Source organism: Haliotis cracherodii, unplaced genomic scaffold (genome assembly GCF_022045235.1).
Source record: "Haliotis cracherodii isolate W230 unplaced genomic scaffold, xgHalCrac1.p SCAF_4, whole genome shotgun sequence".
In the NCBI taxonomy this organism is placed as follows: Eukaryota; Metazoa; Mollusca; class Gastropoda; order Lepetellida; family Haliotidae; genus Haliotis; species Haliotis cracherodii.
Genome location: NW_027266297.1, coordinates 18,634,189 through 18,661,671, shown reverse-complemented (window position 1 = coordinate 18,661,671; position 27,483 = coordinate 18,634,189). Strand labels below are relative to the sequence as shown.

Below are 27,483 nucleotides of genomic sequence, written 5' to 3'. Positions count from 1 at the left end.
GATATGAATCCTATTGATCTGTGGGACCATCTTCACCGATTAGAGCACGCTATCAGCCTCCCGTCGACAGACAAGAATTGCAGCAGGCCCTGAGAGACGAGTGGCAACGGATTCCAGTCCACGTCATCAGAAGACTGACGTCATCGATGAGGCGGCGTATCACAGCATGCATTGAGGCAGCTGGAGGTCATACATGCTTTTGAAGGCAACTGTGTCGACAATGAACTTGTAGGGTGTCTGACAATTTTTGGTGACATTTCAGACAACTTTTGAAAATTAAATTTCTTACCCCACCATTGTTTACCTTGAGCTTACATTACCTGTGATTGCACAAGTTCATTCAAACTGTGGTTGATCAATCATGTGTTACCCCTCCCTAGATTATATTATGATTCACAACAAAACCTCTTCTTGTTATTTTTTTTATCGATCATGGAACTCGACCTTTACTTTCTTTTGCCGCCCACTTTACTTGTAATTTGATGTCATGATGTTTGAATAATTACACATTTACTCTCATTTTATCCTTTATTTGTAAGATTATCGAGGCAAGATGTCCGTCACAGGAATAGTCCAATCTGACGTCCATATAAATGCTGTTAACTTTCCCTAACTTTAAAATTATAATTTCTGCAGTGGGCTGAACTGATCTTCACCATGCCTCGTTCTCTGTGTGAATAAAGAGTTAACAAAAAGTGGGGATAAAATTGGTGAAACGGGTGTTTTTTCAGTAACGTGGTGGGAAGGAAGAAATGTCCGCATCTGTTGCGTAAACAAATGAAGCGTGTTGATTGGTACAATAGATGATTATAGGGACCGTCTCACAGGCAAGTAAGGTAACTTAAAGATCTTCTAGCCTGAAAACCGTGTAAAAATCCAAATGTAAAAAAAACCCACAAACACACACACAAAAACCAAGTAGTTATCCATAAATAACGTGTACGCTTTCTTATTTTATTCATCCGTCACTTCAATATTTTCATTGATGATATTACCTCAGTTGTGGCATATAAGCTTGCCTTTTATCATTCGTCTTCGTGTTAACACGCCTTGTGTTCAGATTAACGTTCAGTTTATTGCGAATAGGCGCAGTGGCCGTAACTTAATCTTTGATGTAGATATAAATGTTGTTTCAAGCCGGAATAGGAGTGACCAGACAATTATCTAGCAATGCAGTGACGCTATGTCAAATTATACATGTAAATGTGCTTATTTTAAAAGAAAAACCATCTGTACATCCATGTCATATTCTATATACTATTTCAGAAATTATTTTGACCTTTTTTATGAGTGTTATCATGTAAATTGTGTATCTTGGATGATCCAATTTGAACATGTAAAACTGTAAATAATAAATGAAAAAGAAAACCTTTATTCTTGTTAAATTCTTATTTGGAATATTACGTCAGGACCATCACTTTTTTATTCTTGACACGACCCCCATCCTTGTAACAACAGTGCCCGTTACGTGCGGCCACAGGGGTACAGTAATTCGAGGAGTTCAAACAGGAAGGGACGAACTGAGGCCTCCCGAACCGAGGTCTGACTAACCTAAATACCAAGACCGACCCCGACCTGCTTTCCTGACGTTCAGTATCACAAAACAATGCAGGATTGTATTTGACGTGTAATCCTATTCCGATAATCCGTTGATCACCCTTCAAGGCTGTAATGCTACGTCGCGTTAACTCATTTTATAATTGTTGACGCCATATTTCCCCCCTCACTGGCCATCCCCCCACCCCCTCTCCCAACCACATACATCCCGCGCGCTAATCCTTTCTCACCCCTGCAGGTATGCATGGTATAGTGGATGATACACGCACAATATGTTAGTTAGTTAGTTATAAACTAGACCCCGTTCACATGCAAGCGTTTACTTATGTGAGTATTATTATTCACCTAAGGAAATGGGTGACGTGGATGCATTTGCTCTCTATACAACATACATCGGGAGTATATTTACGTGAGCAAAATATTTCTGCACTTAAGTATATTTAAATGCCACGTAGTTTGTGCCATGTGAACTTCCCTCACTGATTACCGGTTTGCTCATGAGTGTAAACAGGCCTCGTCATGAATGTGCCTCAGTGCCAGAGGACGGGTGCATGGCTGTTGCCTTTCAAAGGAAATAGGTCAGGTGAAATGGGGCTAAACGTCGCGACAAGATTACTGCACTTATATAGCGACGTGCATGCGCGCGCGTGAGTGTAGAGCTGAATTAAACCTTGGAATTGAAGTTTCCTTTGAATGTGATAACCATAACAACAACTAAATAGTTTGAGATATGACTGATTTGTTTTTTCTTTACCCTAATAATTTAAGAAAAAGAAATTTCCGCATTACCATGTGTAAATTACTACCTCTCATGATATAAAGAAAAACAAATTTGAACAGCATTGCGTGAATTTTATTGATAAGACAAATACAATCGAAATTATCGATTTTCCTAAATGATATCGATAATTTTGGTCGGAAACTGATTTAACAATCGATTTATTGACTTTAAGTGCTTACCAATAGCAATATATCGATTTTTCGTGACACCCCTACTTGATAAAACCTACACCGAAACGTCGTTCCTTATTGTAATAAAGAAGTTGTTCATCCATATTTCTTATCCTTACCTATAGTATGTGTATACAGACAGCTGTGAACAGGGCTGCCAGGTGTATAAACACACGTATCAGTTTACCTGCACGCCGCTCGCGTGTTGGGGATGACTATATGTGACATTGAACATGTAGGTGTGTGTACGTGCATAAAGCGTTACTTTTCAGTCATTTAAACGCATCATGCGAAAGGTAAGGTTTTCTCGCCCCGAGTACCAGTTTTAAGAGGCTACATTTTTTGTAATAATGTTCATTCCATTTCCAAGTACATGTAAACAAATGTACAAAGGGTAAAACACATTTACAATCAAGGTTGAAGACATGATAAAAACTATGGATGGAAGACCTGTTTTCAATGTAGACACTAATGAGACTAAGACATGAATAATATATTTTATGAACGTTTCAAATATTATTATAATTGTGAACAGAAGTAGAAGCCAGTTGCTTCCATTTATTGTGATAATAATGGATTCCGTCGTTTGAAATATATTTTTTCAATTTTATTAATATCACTCAATATTTTAATGAATACATCAAAGGACAGTTTTGTTGTTTATTACGATGAATATTGTGTGTGTCCACCTCTGGTTGCGATGCAAGCAACACATCTTCGTCTCATGGAATGGACCAGGCGTCGCACAAAGTCCTGTGGAATATCTGTCCATATCTGCTGGAGCATGTTTCGAAGTTCCTGGAGTGTCTGTGGAACACGTGGTTGACGTCGAAGACGCCGATCCATCTAATCCCACATGTGCTCGATTGGTGAGAGATAAGGGTAGCGAGCCGGCCAGGGGATGACATTCACGTTGTTTTGTTGAAGTGAATCCTGAACAAGTCGAGCAATATGAGGCCAGCATTTTCATGTTGAAAGGTAATGCCTGGGCCATGACGACTCAAAAACGGTAGAACAACAGGGCCGATGATCTCGTCGCGGTAGCGCTGTCCATTGAGATTTCCCTCTACCACTATCAAACGGGTCCTCTGTCTTGCTGTAATCCCACCCCATACCATAACGCTGCCGCCCCCGAACCGATCTTCTTCAATGACACAATGATTGACGTAACGTTCACCTCGACGTCGGTACACTCGAATCCGTCAATCGCTGTTGCTGAGGTGAAAACGAGACTCGTCAGTGAATAGAACTTGTCCCCACTGCATGGCCGTACGGTTTGTAAAGATATTCGTCGAAGGCTTCTTGCTGTTGCTGTTGCTGGCTGGAATCGATTTCGTAGGTGTGTTGTTCGAATCCAGTTGTCTTGTCGATTATTGGTTACGCCTGGCCTGCCACTCCGAGGATGGTCTCTGTCTGCATTTGTCTGTTGCCAACGTTACCATAAACACCAAAGGGTGTTTCTGTGGACGTTAAATTGTCTTGCAACATCACGTTGACTCGATCCTGCTTCAAGCATACCAATGGCCCGCAGACGCTCATTTTCGGACATTTTCGTAATTTTGAATAACTGCGTAATTTTGTTGTTTTTCTGAGTGGTTGTTGTCAGCACGATGCTAAACAATGCATATGGAATCCCGTTAACGTACATGTTTTAGTACCCATTCTTGGGTAGTGAGATGCATGGGGCTTGCATAAAAGTCAACTTTTGCATGGAATGCATGCTTTTCTGTAGCAGTTACGTTTTTGTGACTTGATTCCATACATGTACTACAATATTGAAAACCAAACTTTACTTGTTTCAAAAATACACTATCCCACATGTGCCCACATGGTGTCACAGGAACTTTTGTTGTTGGGTATATCATGCGAAAAACATCTTTCCAACTAAAAGGATAATGCTATGAACAGTTCCAGTATTCTAATACTTTAATACTTGAGTCACTCTTGATTATTTTGTCACAAAAGATCCTGGACCCGTTTTCATCTGAAAGAATATCAGAAAATAACCAATGTTGATGCTTAGTTGACTAAATTTAGTGACTATTTGTAATGACATTTCCCCAAGCTTTAGGAATATTGGTTCGCAGTTTCTGATAGTCCACAACAATCCCTTTTATTTGTACCTGTTTCAACCATCTCCAAAATTTAGAATACCATAGTCATACAACATTGTGGATAGTTTGGTCACTCTAAATCATCAGGTATAAATCTAATGTGAAACAGGTGGGGCGGCTTGCTTCACTGGTCTCTTATTTCCTGCCTTCTCAGGGCCCGTTCCACAAAGCGATTTCAGTGCTATGATTGTCGTAAGCCTATGTTAAAGTATGGGAGTTACGATCGTCTTAGAGCTAAGATCGCTTTGCGGAACAGGGCCTAGGTGGGTAAATCGGCTGATGGGACTTGGCTATTTGTCCATTACTGGACCATTGATATGCCTGGAGTTTAATTTTAACTACTTGGACAAAAAAAACTTATTTTGTTTTCGCCAATCCAACAGAAATTCTTACAAGAAGGAGAAACAGGCCAGATAGGAGGGGAACACATGGGGATACCTACTTATAACCTAAATGCAATGTCCTATCCCCATAATTCCACGTAGCGTCCATCTTTGAGGACGTCCAGTATTTCACGTATTGCTAGCATTATATGATTCTTTTTTACAATCTGCCCTGTCGAAACATTTTACCAACAAACAGGACAAATCGGTGAGACAAAAATAAGATAATCTGACATAATTACTAACTCATTCATAAATGGACAAAACATTAGCTTCAAGCAAACATAACACAGATACAAATTACCATTGGCGTAAAGTACACAGCCATAAATACAGGACAAATCTACAAGCAAATTATGGAGTACATAACAGATGTCTAAAAGGTACCTATTCACGACAAAGGGAGATAACAATATTATTCAAGGGAGACAATTCCTCCAAAATGCCAAAATGCCATCACACGGCACATGGACTCCAGGTCATACTGATGGCTCCATCCCCAGTCTCGGAGAGCGTTGGTGTCATCCAACACCTGGGGCCAGGAATCAGCTGAAACAGAAACAAGTTGTATTGCTGTCACTAATCATAAATTTCCCAGTAATTCAAATTTACTTCGAAATCTGATTCAGGAATTATTCTGGTTACAAAAGATGGAGACATCGGAAAGTCAGTAACCAAGCACAGTATCAGCCAGTAACCACAAAGAAATTCAACATCACTCTTATATTTCAATTTGTTTCAAAATTTTGTTTTTATTTTATGACACTTTATTGCTTAATCTTGTTCAGTCATTACTCATGACATGTATGACAGCACTAACCAATAGGATTCTTGCATCTTTAACTCTAGATGTCTATTAAGCAGACATACTTCATTACGGGTGACTATCATTTTACCTATTGCAATATAGTATTGCAAATTATTACCTACTAGGCAAACATATCGGGGTTCAATAACATCATACGTCTCCGAGGGTCATACCGGAATTTAGACACTCATGTCGTAAACATAGTATGACATGAACACGAATATTATATCCTCTATGTATTCCGAGCAGTAATAACTTCCAACAGTGCAGAAAGCTTTATTCCGAATGGTGTCAACCTTCATTACTTATTTGCAGCAGCTTGCCAGAGAGGTAGATCTTATTTGTCGATGTAAAGTGGTGAAGATGTCCCAAAAGCATATTCCAGTCTTTAATGCTTAATAGTGGTGGACATAAACATCAAAACTATCAAAAGTATTGCATGGTATTAACCCTAACTTTCAATATTATAACTTTTCATCTGTGTATTGCCATTAGGCCAGTGTAAATTGCATCGATAATTTAAATCATACAAGTACTTCCCTCATGCATGACTGTTGTTATATGGCAGTTTAATTTATTGTTAAACAATGTGGCAATGGTATTACATAGTTTCTGTTGAGATTCAGTAGAAGGTCATAGCATTGTGTTTTCACAATAATTAGTTATCAAGAATGTAGTACTACTTAATGTAAACAGTGGTGTGGAAGTTACTATGTTTAGATGCTGATGTATTCAAAGCCACCTATTCCTTTAAATGATAGAATATGTAAATTTTGTGCAGAAAAAAATAATATGTTATTGAGGATGAATCACACTTTTTAATAGATTGTTTTGTATACAGTGACCTGAGATATCAACTACTACACAAGGCAGCTGAATTAAATCAAGACTTTTATTATTTTAATAGCATCATATTTGATGCAAGAAGTGATTTTACAGCCGCTTTTAGCAAACACATAACACAGCATGAAAAGAAGGAGAGTGCATCTCTTCTTGTCTTAACATTGTATATAATATTTTTATTTTGTGTTTCATATTTAATAATGTTTTATGTTTTAAATGCTTTTAGAGTGTCTCATAAGCCCTAGAGGCTGGATATTGTACTTTTAATGGCAACTTGCTTTTGTTTAAAATGTGTTTTATGTACAATATGTGACACTTAAATAAACATTTCTTCTTCTTCTTCTTTGTAATCTGGAAAGCTCTAGAATAGCATATGTCAATCAAGCCTGGTATAGAAGGTTCTAGAAGCAAGACAGACTATGTAAGTGGACGAGCGCATGCCTATCTCATCTCACATTCCACAAGTCCAGCTTTTGTGAGAAGATCACTCTTCACCCTGAATATCCAGCCAAAGTTTGTATTTTTCAAGCCTGACCACTGTTGCCGCTACTTGAATGTTATTATCCTTGTCTTTATTGCTTTAGCCACTGCTACCATAAGTTATATTGGCATTGGAATTGTACTGTCATTGAGTTTTGTACTGACATTCTGTTGTGTACTGCCATTGTAATTGCTGTGCAGTAAATCTGTATTGATTTGTCAACCATTTTCACATGATTTGTTCATTTTATGATACAATTGTTACTTGTATACCATTTCTTTGCTGTTTATTTGCATTTTTGGGGATACATATTTCAGGGCTAACTTTCAATTTGGAACGCTGTCTAACTCTTTTACTCCATGAAAAGACATGCAAGACAACACCAAGCAATAGTCTCTCTCTCTCTCTCTTTCTCTCTCTGATGTCTGTGAAGGTGGTATGCAAGACATGCTTGCCCAGACTCCGGTTGGTCACCTTACGACTTGGCTTAATTGTCCGGTCGCCGGAGACGAACATTCCAAGTATTGACCGATTCCCGGCGGATGACCTTTCGGCTATCCTCCGATGGCCATACCACACCCGCGCACTGCAAAATTTGTCCGATTCCCTCGCGGTCTGGCAGGCGCCTGGAGGGTCACTGGTGGGCTGCCGGAAGATGTGTCACAGATCCATTACCGATGGGAGTGTGGACTACCGGTCGCCGCAAGACCGATGTGTCCACCGGGTCTTCCCGATGTCAAAACATGGCAAATGCTCACAGATCGTCCGCCGCCCCAACGGGTATCTCTCAATTTGGCCGATTTTCAGCCTCTTCGGGCATCGTAAACTAATCTTTCCCGGCATCGGTGGATATGTGACTCACGCATTAACAGAGGGACTGAAGACATCGCCTTGCGGCCTACGTTACTTACCAGAGGGAGTGAAGACATCGCCTTACAGCCAACGTTAGGCTACTTACCAGAGGTACTGAAGACTTTGCCTTGCAAGCGGCCTACCTTACTTACCAGAGGGACTGAAGACATAGCCTTGCGGCCTACCTTAGCTACCAGAGGGACTGAAGACATAGCCTTGCGGCCTACCTTACTTACCAGAGGGACTGAAGACTTCGCCTATCGGCCTACCTTAGCTACCTGAGGGACTGAAGACTTCGCCTATCGGCCTACCTTAGCTACCAGAGGGACTGAAGACTTTCGCCTTGCAAGCTGCCTACCTTACTTACCAGAGGGACTGAAGACATAGCCTTGCGGCCTACCTTACTTACCAGAGGGACTGAAGACTTCGCCTATCGGCCTACCTTAGCTACCAGAGGGACTGAAGACTTCGCCTATCGGCCTACCTTAGCTACCAGAGGGACTGAAGACTTTCGCCTTGCAAGCTGCCTACCTTACTTACCAGAGGGACTGAAGACATCACCTTGCGGCCTACCTTAGCTACCAGAGGGACTGAAGACATCACCTTGCGGCCTACCTTAGCTACCAGAGGGACTGAAGACATCGCCTATCGGCCTACCTTAGCTACCAGAGGGACTGAAGACATCGCCTTGCGGCTTACCTTAGCTACCAGAGGGACTGAAGACATCGCCTTGCGGCCTACCTTAGCTACTAGAGGGACTGGAGACATCGCCTTGCGGCCTACCTTAGCTACCAGAGGGACTGAAGACATCACCTATCAGCCCACCTTAGCTACTAGAGGGACTGAAGACTTCGCCTTGCAAGCAGCCTACCTTACTTAACAAAGGGACTGAAGACTTCGCCTTGCAAGCGGCCTACCTTACTTACCAAAGGGACTGAAGACTTCGCCTTGCAAGCGGCCTACCTTACTTACCAAAGGGACTGAAGACTTCGCCTTGCAAGCGGCCTACCTTACTTAAACAGAGGGACTGAAGACATCGCCTTGCGCCCTACCTTACTTAAACAGAGGGACTCAGTGTATCGCATTGTGATCTTCTTTACTTACTTCCTTACAAATAGCGATGAAATATCTATTTACCAAACAATTAATCTTTTGAAAAGGACATCGTTTATTGTACATCATGCCCACAAAATACCTAGACATACATTTCTTTGTTCACTGCTTTGTTTACATTTTAATACATGTCATCATAGTATGTCTGGGTCCCCATGTTGCTTTAGTTGAAAACAACGAAAATTTGCTAACATGTATAACCCAAACACAACCATATACCTCCTAGTCTAAGGATTGGTCGTGGTCGCTTAGTCAGAAGTCAAAGAATACGTCAACATGGTTTTATTTTTTAACATTTAAAATTTTTAAAAATATTTAAAAATTCGCTTAATACACAAATGCTGATGGGTATCTTAGACATCTTACATTTTGAGTCGTATAACGCTCTTTGAAATCTTTTGTTTGTTTTTTGTTTAACGCCGCACTCAGCCATATTCCAGCTATATGCCGATGGTCTGTAAATAATCGAGCCTGGACCAGACAATCCAGTGATTGACATCATGAGCATCGATCCATGCTATTGGGATACGATGACATGCATCAACCAAGTCAGCAAGTCTGACCGCCGGATCCTGTTAGTCGCCTCTGACAAGCATAGTCGCCTGTTACAGCAAGTCGTCTTGGCACTATTTATTTAATTCCATAATCTGTTCTGTTCCTATGGGGCTGAACCAATGCCATTGCCAAGTTAAATTTTAACTCACTCACTCAGCACTATTTAAGCTATATACAAACACACAATGGAAATATATAATCCACTTTAATTTGAAATATGAATGACAAAATAATTTTACCAATCCATGTTAACTCCTTTGACAAAAAATGATGGCGGTGTGACAAAATGAGTGCACAGGAGAATATCTCGTCTGAATACACAGGACAACTTAACCTGATCTTTGGGGCCATTTTGACAAATATCACACAAATTTGAATATGCATTTTCAATGTGTGTCAGTATACCACAGCCTGCAAAAGCAACAAGGGAAAGTTAAATTGACTGTCTTACATGTTTAACAACTTGGTTAAACCCACAAAAGGAGGTGCCAATGTATGTACCTGGGATCACAATCTTTGGAACCTGGCCTGAATAACCAGTGGATCCTTTAAACAAAGGGAGACAACACTGAACCACCTGGCCACCCACATGCAGCAAGAATACCAGTAGGACATAAACTCTATTTCTGCCCTCCAAACCTCTTCCTTAAATCAGTTTACCACTTATGTTTCAACCCCATGAAGATCTGGGTTAGGACTGTTCTTCAGCAACCCATGCTTGTTATAACTGACTAACGGGTGGTCAGACTCCCTGACATGGTTGATCATCAACCGTTGATGCATGTCATCATATCCTAATTGTGTAGATCAATACTCATTATGTCAATCACTGGATTGTCCGGTACAGACTCAAATATTTGCAGAACGCTGTCATATACACGGATAGCTGGAACATTGTTGAACATAAAAAAAAAACATGTTTGACATACACTAAAAAATAAACTTGAAAATAAAACCAAACATTTCATTGTTGTGTAAAGCATATATTTCATCATGATCAATACTGGAAAACATGATAACAGTCAAAACAATGTAAAACATCTTCAGCTCAAACCCATCAACAAGTCAAAGCAAGCTCTTAGAATTCCTCACATACTGCATACATTATCATGAATTTAATACACATTCATGTAATCACATGTTTTACCAAAATATATAAGTCCTTTGGTTATCACTCTCACCTAACCCTTTTCATAGCTTCTCTGCCACTTACATATTATTAGCAATTAATTATACATGGCCTTTATTTATAGCAGCTCATATCAAACAAATAGGACCCGTGAAGATTCCCGGGTAGAATAAGTCTTCAGCAACCCATGCTTGCCGTAAACGGTGACTATGCTTGTCGTAAAAGGCGACTAACAGGATTGGGTGGTCAGGCTCGCTGACTTGGTTGATGCATGTCATTGGTCCCAATTGTGTGGATCGACGCTCATGATATTAATCACTGTATTGTCTGGTCCAGACTCGATTATTTACAGACCTCAGTCATAAAGCTGGAATATTGCTGAGTGCGGCGTTAAACAACAAACCAACCAACCAAAACATCAAACAAATAGTTTATGAAAAAATGCAACACCAGACACTGTGCTGAATGGTTGGCTTTCTCTGAAATACTACAATCAATTGTCCATCGCCTCCGCTAGAATTCAGAAAGTTTGGTACTGCACTGAAAGAATGTAGGGAACTCTGTAGACATATTAGTATAACTCACTTATTACACAGTAGGAATAACCTTTGATAGTAAATTATCAAGGACCTCAGAAGTTTATTATCATTTAAATATAAATTGCTGGTGTAGAGTGATAACAATGAGCCATACATATTTCCCCATACAGCTGGACAGCTGGGACTCAAACTGAGATTGTCATTCCAGAATGTAGCAGTGATGCACTGGACAGGACGGATGAATCCTCCTTTAAGTAGCGTATGAGATGAGGTGAGTCCTCCTTTAGGTTGTGCACTAGCCAGGTGAGTCCTCCCTTACATAGTGCACTAGCCAGGTGAGTCCTCCCTTAGGTTGTGCACTAGCCCGGTGAGTCCTCCTTTAGGTTGTGCACTAGCCAGGTGAGTCCTCCCTTACATAGTGCACTAGCCAGATGAGTCCTCCTTCAGGTTGTGCACTAGCCAGGTGAGTTCTCCCTTACATAGTGCACTAGCCAGGTGAGTTCTCCTTCAGGTTATGCACTAGCCAGGTGAGTTCTCCTTCAGGTTGTACACTAGCCAGGTGAGTCCTCCCTTAGGTTGTGCACTAGCCAGGTGAGTCCTCCTTTAGGATGTGCACTAGCCAGGTGAGTCCTCCCTTACATAGTGCACTAGCCAGGTGAGTTCTCCCTTACACTGTGCACTAGCCAGGTGAGTCCTCCTTTAGGTTGTGCACTAGCCAGGTGAGTCCTCCTTAAGGTTGTGCACTAGCCAGGTGAGTCCTCCCTTACATAGTGCACTAGCCAGATGAGTCCTCCTTCAGGTTGTGCACTAGCCAGGTGAGTTCTCCCTTACATAGTGCACTAGCCAGGTGAGTTCTCCTTCAGGTTATGCACTAGCCAGGTGAGTTCTCCTTTAGGATGTGCACTAGCCAGGTGAGTCCTCCCTTACATAGTGCACTAGCCAGGTGAGTTCTCCCTTACACTGTGCACTAGCCAGGTGAGTCCTCCTTTAGGTTGTGCACTAGCCAGGTGAGTCCTCCCTTACATTGTGCACTAGCCAGGTGAGTCCTCCCTTACATTGTGCACTAGCCAGGTGAGTCCTCCCTTACATTGTGCACTAGCCAGGTGAGTCCTCCCTTACATTGTGCACTAGCCAGGTGAGTTCTCCTTCAGGTTGTGCACTAACCAGGTGTGTCCTCCTTCAGGTTGTGCACTAGCCAGGTGAGTCCTCCTTTAGGTAGTGCACTAGCTAGGTGAGTCCTCCCTTACATAGTGCACTAACCAGGTGAGTCCTCCTTCAGGTTGTGCACTAGCAAGGTGAGTTCTCCTTTAGGTTGTGCACTAGCCAGGTGAGTCCTCCTTTAGGTTGTGCACTAGCCAGTTAAGTCCTCCCTTAATTAGTGTAGAAGTAGAGAGTTTACAGTGACTGGTTTTTATTATCATGCTGGGAGATCAGTGGAGGCTGAAGCTTGTCACACAGATGTTGAACTATCACACACGCTTCATCGTAACCTGCTGTTCACAAGTCCAATCCCTTCACATTCTATGACATTGGAGTTGTCTGATAGCTTCTTGATCTCGAACTTGGCCTGAAGAAACAGTGAAAACAAAATTGCAATGAACATTGTATAAGCATTGAAAACAAAGATGCATCGTTGAGTCATTCAACTAAATCACTAAAATGTCCCATTTGCACATTGAACGTACATTGTCTGCACCAGTTCTCTAATCTGGGCCCGATTTCACAAGTTGATTTTAGACCAATGGCCAAGTCTTCAATCAAGTATTGGAGTTACTACAATTTTGCTAAGATGGCTTTGTGGAACTGGCCAAACACTCTCAATACATTTGCATTTGATTTTGGTAGAGAGCAGTCAGTATCAGAGTCTGAGTCAGTGGGAGTTGAGTATATGCTCAAATCAGCAATATTACACCGGTATTAGAGTTGCCTGCAAGTGATCACCATTACTACAGCTGTATCAGGGTTGCCTGCAAGTGATCACCATTACTACAGCTGTATCAGGGTTGCCTGCAAGTGATCACCATTACTACAGCTGTATCAGGGTTGCCTCCAAGTGATCACCATTACTACAGCTGTATCAGGGTTGCCTGCAAGTGATCACCATTACTACAGCTGTATCGGGGTTGCCTCCAAGTGATCACCATTACTACAGCTGTATCAGGGTTGCCTGCAAGTGATCACCATTACTACAGTTGTATCAGGGTTGCCTGCAAGTGATCACCATTACTACAGCTGTATCAGGGTTGCCTGCAAGTGATCACCATTACTACAGCTGTATCTAGGTTGCCTGCAAGTGATCACCATTACTACAGCTGTATCGGGGTTGCCTGCAAGTGATCACCATCACTACAGCTGTATCGGGGTTGCCTGCAAGTGATCATCATCACTACAGCTGTATCAGGGTTGCCTGCAAGTGATCAACATTACTACAGCTGTATCAGGGTTGCCTGCAAGTGATCACCATTACTACAGCTGTATCGGGGTTGCCTGCAAGTGATCAACATTACTACAGCTGTATCAGGGTTTGTTTGGAGGGTGATGGCTACCTTAGTGAGAGAATGAGCCACATGTATGGCAGTGTTTGTGTGGAGGGTGATGGCTACCTTAGTGAGAAGCTGAGCCACATGTATGGCGGTGTTTGTGTGGAGAGTGATGGCTACCTTAGTGAGAAGCTGAGCCACATGTATGGCGGTGTTTGTGTGGAGGGTGATGGCTACCTTAGTGAGAAGCTGAGCCACGTGTATGGCAGTGTTTGTGTGGAGGGGGATGGCTACCTTAGTGAGAGGCTGAGCCACATGTGTGGCAGTGTTTGTGTGGAGGGGAATGGCTACCGTAGTGAGAAGCTGAGCCACATGTATGGCAGTGTTTGTGTGGAGGGGGATGGCTACCTCATTCAGAAGCTGAGCCACGTGTATGGCAGTGTTTGTGTGGAGGGTGATGGCTACCTTATTCAGAAGCTGAGCCACGTGTATGTCAGTGTTTGTGTGGAGGGTGATGGCTACCTTAGTGAGAAGCTGAGCCACATGTATGGCAGTGTTTGTGTGGAGGGTGATGGCTACCTTAGTGAGAGGCTGAGCCACATGTATGGCAGTGTTTGTGTGGAGGGTGATGGCTACCTTAGTGAGAGGCTGAGCCACATGTATGGCAGTGTTTGTGTGGAGGGTGATGGCTACCTTAGTGAGAAGCTGAGCCACGTGTATGGCAGTTTTTGTGTGGAGAGTGATGGGGCCACACAGAACCTCCGACTTTCCCTCTGCCAGCGCCATCAGGAGGATCAACTAAATCAACAGAAACAATATGACATGGGTAAGGTGAAACAATACAGTGATCCCTCGCTACAACGCTACCTTCCGGGTCCAAATAATTAATGAGCGTTAAAGATGATCAGCAGTTTAACGGAGGTTTAGTCGTAGATGGTAGACAACCAACAAAACAGTATACATGCTCTGCCTACCTAACATGATCTACGTTGCACGTTTCAAAGTTTAAAAAAAAGATTAGAATATAAGATGTTTATGATTAATAGTGTACAAAAAGATTTATCAAGTATTAATATGCACTTTAAAAAAACCACATTGTATCCCTTCAGCGAATTCAGGTGAATAAACAGGTATAACAAAATAAAGCTCAATAAAAGTATGAAATTTGATATAAAACATGACATGATGTTTTACCATTTAAACTGTACATACTCCTCTCCAAGGGATTGTTTTATATGCAGAGACTAAGATTACTGTGTGTATTTCCTGGTAAACTAAGCCGGAAATAGCAATCAGCTGTGCACACGTTTCCTTCCAATCTACCTGTGATTCAGTTAAAAAGGACCCAATGATACAACTTCAAAGAATTTTGACGCAATAGTCGGAAGAAATTGTATCTGAAATTATTATTTTATCAGGAATAACATATTCCAATATCGTGTTATTTTAGTTGCAGCTGCCACTATATATATACTTAGAATTATAAGGACAATAAAGCAAAGCCCTTTGGTACAGGTGGTATGCAGGATATGTTTTTACGTATGGAACAATTTGACCAGTCACATGGGACATCCCGCACTGCATGTATTTCAATCGCGTAAACGTTAAGTTGACATTTAATAGTCAAACCGCGTCAAATATGACTTTTAGCGAGTCATGGTACGGCATTTATGATATGTGTATCCATTCTCTTGCAACTAAAATTTTGTGTCAAGGTGTCAATAGCAGTAATCTGACCATGGCTGCTGTAAACAACAGTGAGTTTTGCAATCTACCGATCACTTCGCATACTATTTTGCTGAAATTATTGTAAACATTATTATAATTACTGAATGAAGTTTTGAAAATAATTAATAAAATATATTGCAAACATTAGTCAAAATAAACGATGAACAATTTTGTTATAACCAGATAAGATAATAATAGGATTAAATTGCGTACTTTAGTTTGGATTTGTTGACTGGTATTTTTGGTGTTACGTGATTGGGGTGATCAGCTGATAATGTTTTCTGAGATGTGGGAAAACATTGTGTCATTGGAAAACTTGGGTTTATTAAAAATGTTAGTAAATTTTGGGAGCCATGCTTTACTGTGTGCTTTAACCGAGTTAGTGCTATACTGAAGAGCGCAATAGCGAGGGAACACTGTATGTCATGGTAAGGTAAAACAATATGTCATGTAAGGTTAAACATCAGATCCAACTATATGCAACTGTCCATGAGATGACATGTTAGCTATTAATACATGACAGCAGCATCAGATTTAAGTAATTTTGATACTAAAAAAAACCCAACAATTTTATCACTATCCTGTATACATCATTAAATATTAATGATGTGACAAGTATACAAGACTTAGTGAGAACTACGTTCTGTGATTCCCTATCAGTCTACTGAACCAAGGACATGTAGGACATCTTCAATCTCATTCAAATCAGATCTTAGTTCTCAGATCTCGCTACCACAGAACAAAGATCTGAGGACATCCCATTTGGGGTCACGTCAGAATGACCTTTCATTCGACCAATTAGGGCGTCGCTTACCAGTTCAGGAAAGTGACAGTCGGAATGTGTTTTCTAATCATGCACCTCAAAACATTTAACATGGGGTATTCCGAACCACTGTTACAGGCTTTATGACCAAATCAATCAAAATCCTCGTCTATCTATTGCTTCAATGGGATAAACATTTGAACAGAAGAGAATCTGCATTGCCCAGGGGAAGTACTGCCATACCATCTAGGCCATCTGTTCTACATTCCAGAATGTTCTTTAGTTTAGTTTTTTTATTTTTGAATTAAGAATTTGTCAAAATAGTTTTCAAAGCATAGTCGCCAGTTTTAAACTAGTCCACAATAGCTCGAGAAAGTTGCATTCTAATTGGCTAAAGTCAACTTCATGGTTGTGTTCTGACGTGACCTGTAATGGGATGTCCTGAGATCTTTAGTTTGCTGTAGCGAGAACCAAAATCTGATTTTAATGAGATTGGGACATCTTAAGCTCATTGTCATGAAAAATAAAGTCAGGAATTCTGTATAGTTTGGAAATAAAAGTACTTATCATGCTACTGCAATGATATTGTAATAGTAGTACAAATATTGCAACTGTGTGGTCTTTTAGCTATCACAACACCATACACCTCTTGAGTGAGTGAGTGAGTATGGTTTTACGCCGCTTTTTGCAATATTCCAGCAATATCATGGCGGGGGACACCAGAAATGAGCTTCACACATTGTACCCATGTCGGGAATCGAACCCAGGTCATCGGCGTGACGAGCGAACGCTTTAACCACTAGGCTACCTGACTGCCCCGCACCTCTTGAAACAGCTAGACCCAGCTGAGTCTGTGTGGTCATCTGTAGTTCAGTTTCAACAAAAACTAGACTTACTAAGGCTCTTGTTTGTTATAGTGAAACGGAATACCAGTTGATATCTTACAGTATATTCAATAACTCAGTTATTTAGGTGAGGAAATATTTTGGAAAATCCCATCTATCAATGATTGAACAAACTCAACATTTAGATCAAAAATGAAAATTGGGCATTATTTGGTGTTGCCTGATGATAAGCATCTGACTGACCTGATCTTGTAGATGGTCATCAACACATCCCCCGTGGGCCAGGCTATCAAGCAGCATCTGAGCAGCATCCGTCCCCACCTTCTCCGCAGGAACACCTACACAACACACAACAACATGTCTCCATGATCCATGACCTGACAAGGGCAAGACTACAAGTGTCTGACACCACCTTCTCTGCAGGAACACCTACACAACACACAACAACATGTCTCCATGATCCATGACCAGACAAGGGCAAGACTACAAGTGTCTGACACCATCTTCTCTGCAGGAACACCTACACAACACACAACAACATGTCTCCATGATCCATGACCTGACAAGGGCAAGACTACAAGTGTCTGACACCACCTTCTCTGCAGGAACACCTACACAACAACATGTCTCCATGATCCATGACCAGACAAGGGCAAGACTACAAGTGTCTGACACCACCTTCTCTGCAGGAACACCTACACAACACACAACAACATGTCTCCATGATCCATGACCTGACAAGGGCAAGACTACAAGTGTCTGACACCACCTTCTCCGCAGGAACACCTACACAACACACAACATGTCTCCATGATCCATGACCAGACAAGGGCAAGACTACAAGTGTCTGACACCACCTTCTCCGCAAGAACACCTACACAACACACAACAACATGTCTCCATGATCCATGACCAGACAAGGGCAAGACTACAAGTGTCTGACACCACCTTCTCCGCAAGAACACCTACACAACACACAACAACATGTCTCCATGATCCATGACCAGACAAGGGCAAGACTACAAGTGTCTGACATCACCTTCTCCGCAAGAACACCTACACAACACACAACAACATGTCTCCATGATCCATGACCAGACAAGGGCTACACTACAAGTGTCTGACACCACCTTCTCTGCAGGAACACCTACACAACACACAACAACATGTCTCCATGATGCGTGACCAGACATGATTCAGCAGTGGACAAATTAAAAGCTATTAATACTTACGCTTAATTGTGTGTCAACTCCATTAGGGAAGTGAGTGCCACTATTTGCAATATTCCAGCAATATCCAGGCGGGAACACCAGGAATGGGCTTCACACATACAATCCATGAGTGGAATCAAACCTGGCCCTTAGGTGTGACGAGCAAAGACCTTAAACCACTAGGCTACCCCATGGCCCCAAACCCACAAGTGGTGCAGGACGTAAATGTTTACCACTTTGATAATGCAGGCTTGTAGTAGCTTCCAGTTACCTTTCTTTCCCAGCCCTGATCCTGCCAGTAGACATCCTGTGCTAGTTTCTGCCACTATTCTGAAACAGAGTTATTCATTTGAAGGTCAAGGTCCATAGTAAGACACCGAACATGCCATTTTCCAGAAGAATCAAATGTTTGTATTCAAATTTCTTGTTGATACACGCTGAAAAGGCCTGGGCCCACTTGCACAAAGCGATGTTAGCACTAAGATGATCTTAACTCCAATACAATAGTCTTAGCACTAAGATCATTTTGTGTAAGTGGGCCCAGGACGTCAACGGTTTTGGGTGTTTTTAAACGCATGAAGTAACTTCCGAGGGTCACATCACACCTTTAGTTCATGCACGGTTCAATTCTCAAACCAAAACAATAGAACTCCGCACAGCGAAGCCGAGATCCAAAGCGCTGTACAGAATAAACTGAGTCGGTAATGCCTCTCTTTGAAACAAATTGAAGAGAAAGCTTTCATGTTTTGAGTTACAAAATACTAACTGCTAGCTTGATTGGAAGCCAGTGTTTATCAAAGCCTAGATTACAATATAAATGAGTGAGTGAGTGAGTTGGGTTTAACGCCGCTTTTAACAGTATTCCAGTTATATCGCGGCGTGTCAGCTTAATGTGGGAGGAAAACCCGAAGTGATGAAGGTCTAAGATGTTTACCACTTCGGTGAAACCCACAAGCACGGGTATGGTGCTAACAAACCTAGAAACATAATCGGGGCGAACCAGGATTCGAACCCACAATCATAGGTTTCTGGCGTCCCCAAGGGATGCAACTCTGCAAAGCGAATAGTGGCGCCTTAGACGACTGGGCCACCCGGGCCACCCGGGCCCCCTACAATATAAATGACTAGGTCATATGAAGCCAATCACCTTGCATCAACATGGCAGGGGTATTTACCGGAAAAAAGCCCTTCCTGACCTGCTGATGAGTCTTGTCCCATGGTGTGGTCAGAGTAAGGTCAGAGGTTATCAGCTATTGTTTGCAAACAATGCTTCAACATCCTGGCACTTTAAAGAGCAAATCTCTTGTCAAAAATGACATTTTCCATATGGATGCCCTGATGCCATAGACCAAATCACACCTGAATTCTGTCAGCCAGTAGTGTAACAGACCCAACTAATGCTTGGTTTCAGAGAAGAAATATTATGTCCAAAATGTTGGAAACCGACACATGGACGAATGGACAGACTATCTTAGAGATTTAATGAGGAACAAAAGGCCAATAATGTACTGTTTGTCCCATCAAACCCTTTTCCAACAATAAAGCTTAGAGATAAACATTTCTCTTGGATGATGAATACATCTCGAACGATGGGACTGTCCATGAACATGATGAAAAGATAAAAGAATTACTGAAGCTGAGCTACATTTTCTATAAGACAGCCTTGATCAAGTTTTAAAAGTAGATAATTCAATGAAAGGCACTTCAAAGATCTCCCTAAATCTTATTACCATCACTATAACTCACATGATACCTGTGCCTGTCCCCACAGCAGCGTAGTCTGGTTCCTTGACAACATCCTTGCTGATGGCCACATCCTTGTACTGCTGTCGGATCGTGTCCATAGCACAGCGGGCCATTATGTCAGCGACCTGATGGGGATATATTGACAGTTACTAACCACAGCACAGCAGGCCATTATGTCAGCTACCTAATGGGGATATACTGACAGTAACTAACCACAGCACAGCAGGCCTTTATGTCAGCGACCTGATGGGGATATATTGACAGTTACTAACCACAGCACAGCAGGCCTTTATGTCAGCGACCTGATGGGGATATATTGACAGTTACTAACCACAGCACAGGCCTTTATGTCAGCGACCTGATGGGGATATATTGACAGTTACTAACCACAGCACAGCAGGCCTTTATGTCAGCGACCTGATGGGGATATATTGACAGTTACTAACCATAGTAACACAGGGTATTATGTCATGCACCTGATGGGGATATGTTGACAGTTAAAAACCATAGCACATCAGGCCTTTATGTCAGCGACCTGATGGGTATGTATTGACAGTTACTAAACACAGCACAGCAGGCCATAATGTCAGCGACCTGATGGGGATATATTGACAGTTACTAACCACAGCACAGCAGGCCATTATGTCAGCTACCTGATGGGGATATATTGACAGTTACTAACCACAGCACAGCGGGCCATTATGTCAGCGACCTCAACGGAGGATTGGATATAGTGACAGTTACTAACCATAGATACAATGACAGTTGAGTAAATGCTACAGATTTTCCTGATACACAAAAGACCTTTTCAACTGAAATCATAAGAAATCTTTCAAGTTGGTTAAAAATGGATATTTTTAGCCTTTTTAAACCTAAACAGAAAACAAGACACAAAACAGGATGATAATTCTCCATTGGCATCAATATTAAGAAAGTGTGAGTGAGTCGGGTTTAACGCCGCTTTGAACAGTATTCCAGTCACATCATGGCGTGTCAGCTTGATGTGGGGGAAAGCCCAAATTAGTGCTGCAGGTCCATGTTTACCACTGTGGTTAACCCACGAGCAAGGATATGGTGCTAACAGACCTAGAAAAACAATCAAGGTGAATCAGGACAGGAACCCACAATCATAGAATCTGGTGTGCCAAAGGGATGCAACTCTGCACAATAAAAAGGAAGAAGTAAAAATGGCATACATACAGAAAAGTAAATATATATCACTGAATTATTTTACCTTAATTGGCAGGACTCCTGCCACAAATGACCTGATGTTCACTTTGGTTACTTCTCCTCTGGTTGTCATGGAGACTGCTTTGAGTTTCTTGGTTGGATATGATGTAATCTTTACTTCACCACCGCCCTTTGGATAATAGCCCCTAACAACACACAAACACCATGTAACACTTGTAGACATAATTATATGAGATATTCTGACCAATAATGCTTGGAGAACACATAGAAAGTGTGGAGACAAAAGAAGACTGCTCTGAAAATTTGAAGCAGAATTAAAATATTTGAAGACTATTAATGTATCAGACATCACAATATTTTCTTGGCATGATTGGTTTGGTTTGTTTGTTGTTTAACGCCGCACTCAGCAATATTCCAGCTATATGACGGCGGTCTGTAAATAATCTGGACCAGACAATCCAGTGATTGACATCATGAGCATCGATCCACGCAATTGGGATATGATAACATGCATCAACCAAGTCAGCGAGCCTGACCACCCGATCCTGTTAGTCGCCTTTTACGACAAGCATAGACGCCTTTTACGGCAAGCATGGGTTGCTGAAGACCTATGAAACAGGCTTCATTCCCAATCTGGGTTAAGAATATATATGCCAGCAAGGGTTACCTTCGATGTATATCACACTCAGATGTCATTCCAAATTCTTCAGCCATTGGATTAAAAACCTGTGAAGACACAAACCAATCACACATTAGCCTTAATCAGACATGCAATAATAATAATGGACTAGAAGAGTGAGTCAGTGAGTATAGTTTTACACCGCTTTTAGCAATATTCCAGCAATATCACAGCGGGGGGCACCAGAAATGGGCTTCACACATTGTACCCATGTCGGGAATCGAACCCGGGGCTTCGGCGTGATGAGCGAATGCTTTATCCACTAGGCTACCCGACTGCCCTTGAACTAGAAGGAACTTTATAAGTACGTAAAAGGTATACAAGACTATCCAACTTGATATATGTATCAACACTTGAAGAATTAAGTTTATAATAACTTTATTAATGAATGTTGTCTACAAGTTTGTATTTAGTATTTGTGTATTGTCATCTTGAATAATTTTTTATTGTTTCTTTCTTTGTTGTTAAACGCCGCACTTAGCAATATTCCAGCTATTTGACGGCGGTCTGTAAATAATCAAGTCTGGACCAGACATTCCAGTGATTGATATCATGAGCTTTGAGATACGATGACATGCATCAACCAAATCAGCGAGTATGACCACCCGATTCCGTTAGTCTCTTACAACAAGCATAGTCGCCTTTTACACAAAGCATGGGTTCCTGTTCTAACACGGATCTTCACCAGTCCATCTGGAATCAAGTAAGGTCTAACCATTGTGGTGTAGTCGACCTGTGGTGCCATCTCGGCATTGGTCCCCCCTCGCAGACTGAGGGTGCTCTCCCCATCTCCAAACAACAAACACGGCATGGCGGCCTGCATCAACAGGCAGATACTCCTGGAATAAGACAGGAGGTGGTCACCATGGTAACAACACAATAAAACATTCCATTTGCGTTCACAGGCTGGTTGGTTCACATATTTTATTGCCGCCCACAACATATCTTATTTGCCTGCCCGTCAAATATTTACTCTATGTTCTAATTTGAATGTCATCAAAACATCATACGATATTGTACATTTATTATTCAACTAACATAGTGATGTGGGTTGTTCAGTGGTGTTCACTTCATGTATCCAATATAAAAAACATATTTCCAAGAGAAGACATATACATATCATGGAAATAAAACCAAATTATTTTTCATTTAGACCTATTTGAATGACATGGAGCAAAAGGGAGGTAACCCAAATTCTCAACCTATATTCCAACTGGGCAACGTAAGCACACCTGTAACCCAAGTTTGCCCTTTTTCCGTACAATAAAATTCACACCATTTAGCAATAAATAATACATGTCCCTGCCCTACAGATGCTTAAAAGCACCATGACCATATTACTAAATGGTAATTATATAAATAGTGTTAATTGAAGAGATAGGTATTGGGGAAAGCTGAAGGAAACCTGGTTAAATGATGCATGTTCCTGCGGTATTACTTTAGCCTGTAAATTTCTGAGTCTTGGATACATGAAGTCAGTGGTTGATGGCATACACAATCTTCACTTGTCAGCTCGCAAAAAGCATGGGGTGATGGGAACTATTCTACCCCAGGATCCCAAGGGGGGGGGGGGGGGAGTACAAGAAGTTCTGACCCTGCTGTTTTCGTGTCTGCTTGGTAGGCCCCTCCCTTGATGGGTCCTGGATGGAACGTGATCTCGGTCGACCCCACTCGGTCTCCGGTCAGCTTCCCTCCACAAATGTCCCTGATCAGCTGCAGACCCATCAAGTGTTGGGGTCTGAAATTTACACATGACATTTATTGAAGCTGACTGAATCATTACCTATTGCATTGGATTGGATCTAGCTAGTGATGAACAGCAATATCAGAAGTGCTTACAACTAGTAATAAATGTATTGGTGTAGAGTGAGTGAGGTGAGGTGAGGTGAGGTGAGGTGAGGTGAGGTGAGGTGAGGTGAGGTGAGGTGAAATTGGGTTTAACGTCGCATCTAAGATTATTGTATTTATACAGCGACGTGCATGCATGTGTGTGTGTGGCTGCTTGTACTAGTCCGGACTAATGCTGATTTATAGTGCTAGCTCACTGAGATACCATGCCGCAGTTTAACATGAATACCCCACTCAACACTCCGAGCCGACCAGACCTGGTTTTAGCTCCTTAATGCCGAGCGCCATACAGGGTAACAACAAGTATCATCTTTTAACGTCTTTTGGTATGACGCAGCCAGGGATCGAACCCCGAACCTTCTGCTCTCCGGGCGGACGCACTACCACTAGACCACGGAGGTGAGGTGAGGTGAGGTGAGGTGAGGTGAGGTAAGGTTGAACATTGCATTCAACATTCAGCACTTATGTCTATCCAACTTGAGACACCATTCTGCAGTTTACCATGGATACTCCACACAGGCACATCATACTGATTCCCAGCTGACCAGACCGTGATTTATCCCCTTAATGCCGAGCACCAAACAGGGAAACAACAATACCATTTTGTAAAGTCTGTAAGTACCAGTATGACGCAGCCAGGAATCAAACCGCCAACCTCCCTGTCTATACATTACTCCATGGAGGCAGTCTGGTGTTGTTCTGGTGTGCAAGCTATGACATCACCACATCAAAATGTGTTTTAAACTACTCTTGTCTAGAAAGCTCCACTCTATCATGTCTATGGTGTCTGGTCCAGTATCAAACAGTGTTCAACAGAAACTATTCATAACTACAGTATACAAAGATACAGTCTGACATTAACTGAACATTAAGTCATAAAATCTTGTTAACGACAAATCTTTGAAAAACCTGAAACAACTGTTTAACATGTTTAATGACATTTAATCATGTTAATGTCAATGTAATGTGTGAATACACAATGCCATTTAGAAAGTGGTTACATTTGGGATAACACTTTCTTAGTAAAGTACAGATTCTCATACTTTTTTGGGTTGAGTCCCGTCCGGCATTCCAGCCCACACTTGCCAGAGTGAGGCACCTAATCGCCAGCACACAAAGTCAGCGATCTAACCCAAACAGCAACCGAGTGTAATGTGCATTCAAACAATTGGAATATCATCATCACTTCATATACATGCTATTCATCGATGCAGCAAGACAATTCAGCAAGTTATTCTCTTACCGAAGCCCTGGAGTGCTCCTCCCAGCTCGGATGTTGTTGATAGTCACGGGCTGACCGAGCAAACAACTCAGTGCAGCAGAGTTACGCAGGATCTGACCGCCCTGGTAAAACAAGCAGACATCTTTATATCAGGGCACTGTTAACAACAACAACAACAACAACAACAACAACAACAACAGTCCATTTGTATGGCACTGTACTCCATGCTGGAGCACCCTCTAAGCGCTTAGACATTATTACCCTGGTCAATGGACCAGTATGCACTCAACAAACATTCTCAACTCCCTGGGGAGTATACAACCCAAGCTGCCTGTTAGGCGCTAACAACAACCAGATTGCCATCTCATCCTACCGGGTACCCATTCACTGCTGGGTGAACAGAGGCACATTTCAAACACTTGCATCATTGTGGGGTAGGGCTGAAGCCTGACAAACTCTCAGGAGCCAAACTGCCAAAACGGAGTCACTCATCCAAGGACTCTCAGCGACCGACATGGCTTAAGTTCACCTGATTTGTGACCTGTGCGCTGTGCATGGGACCATGTGCCACCATGTAATCATGTTAATTACATTTACTAAACTACTCTCAAGTTATATGTGCTAATGTCTGTGGGCTAGGTGTCAGGTTCTGATGTCTTTTTCAGACAAAATATCAGACATTATAAAAGTTCAAGATAAAAGATCGTATTTTCAAGTCTAATTTTTCATATGGGGTAAAAAATCCTCAAACATGACATTCATTACTGTGGTTACTATGCCTGTGTGAAAGCATTATGCCGCAGATAAAAGGGAAAAACCCAACACGGCTGTCAGACAAAAATAATTATCAGTTCACAAATGAATCCCTTTTTACCAGCACTAGACACAATTAGCTACATCCAATTGGTCCACAAGTCAATCCAGACTGATAGTTTTATGTAAATAGTAGATATGTATGATACACGATACATGAGAAGTTGACACTTGATGGGTTAATGTGACATTTTTATTATGAATGGATATGAATAGTAACCTAATTAAGATGTAATTCTTAGGTTTAACTTAATTAATAAAACAGTGGCTCTTGTACATACAAAGTGAAACAGTAAACATGTGTATGTTACAATCATGGATTCATCCTCCAAACTAAGAGCTAAGTGGCAGGCAATTTGGGGAAAACTTGTTTTACATGTATTGCTCAAATTGGTTGTGAAATACATGTCACTTCTACAAAGCCATAACATTAGCTATCAATATATAATATGAATTGGGAATTTGAAATACAATTTGGGGCTGAACATCAGCCTCTAAGTAGGTCTGGATAAGTCCTGACAATATTATTTCATCCACTTCCACACAGCATTGTTATGTAGATACAAACTTGTGTTGTGTTGTATTGATACATCTCCTGCCAATATGATGCTTTTATCATCATGATGCACCAAACATTTGGTGAATTGTTACACACCTAATTGTTTGTTGCCTTACACCGCAGTTAAAAATATTCCAGCTGTATCATTGCAACACTCAGAATTATTCACGTTACCCAACTGCAGTCTGTGAATCATCAGGTCTGTATGTGGTTAACATTATGACTTATGGACTAGTGTCCAGGTCTTACCTAATCTGCTCTACACTTCCTGAAACACATACAGAAATATTCCTTTACGTCTACAGTCAAGGCAAAGTGTAAACATGGCCAGAAATTAAACTGTTAATGAGGGTCTGAGAACCAATACTCACTCCTATTCAGATAATGCCAAGACATCAGAAAATGACTTGTCAAAATTCATTTTGCTTACCCCTTCCAACATGCCCCCATCTATAACAATGACATCTTGACATCCTGCCATAGTTATTCTTGACACGCTGTACAGTTTGTGGAAAAAAATACTTCTAGTCAGTGTGCCGAATTTGTGGTGTATTGTGTCACGAAGGTGCAATCACCACAGCAGACAGAAAACGTGGACCTCGACTTCCTGTTTACTTGGGCATGCGTGGATAAAAAGAATAAAGTACTCGTTTATAGCTTACATCTGTCCTCCTACTAAACGTTATACGAATCTAGAATTCACAACACAAATATTCAAAATTGAAAGCGGACAATATCATATCAAGTTACCTGCAATAACGATAAAAGCTTACGTCGAATTGTTCGAGAAATTGTGTTTTCTACAGTTGGGTTGTATCAGAGACCATATAATAGAGGGACGACTATTATATGGTCTCTGGTTGTATTTTTCAGTTTGAAGTTTTCATAGGTTTATACCAATTATTTGTTCGGACACTTGTCTGCAAGTAGACGGCACATTATTTGTTTCCAACAATGCGAGGTTTAAGTTAAAATATAAGTACAACAGAGCCTTGATTATCTTTTCAGAATAAAATTCACGTCTGTACTCTTTGGTGAATTTGGCGCAATTACTCTCGCAATACTATACATAT

The 27,483-nt window shown here is 41.5% G+C and overlaps 1 protein-coding gene across 1 annotated transcript; it reads right to left on the bottom strand.

The window, feature by feature from the left end:
• Positions 1–10,654: 10,654 nt before the first annotated feature.
• LOC139478615 (RNA 3'-terminal phosphate cyclase-like) lies at positions 10,655–27,020 on the bottom strand. Its single transcript, XM_071261166.1, has 11 exons — positions 26,841–27,020; positions 25,060–25,160; positions 23,563–23,706; positions 22,684–22,807; positions 21,957–22,015; positions 21,333–21,474; positions 20,099–20,223; positions 18,624–18,682; positions 17,385–17,479; positions 14,499–14,603; positions 10,655–12,892 (listed from the first exon to the last, which is right to left on the bottom strand). Exons 1-11 carry the CDS (start codon positions 26,889–26,891, stop codon positions 12,806–12,808), a joined length of 1,092 nt encoding a protein of 363 aa, XP_071117267.1. The 5' UTR covers positions 26,892–27,020; the 3' UTR covers positions 10,655–12,805.
• Positions 27,021–27,483: the final 463 nt, after the last annotated feature.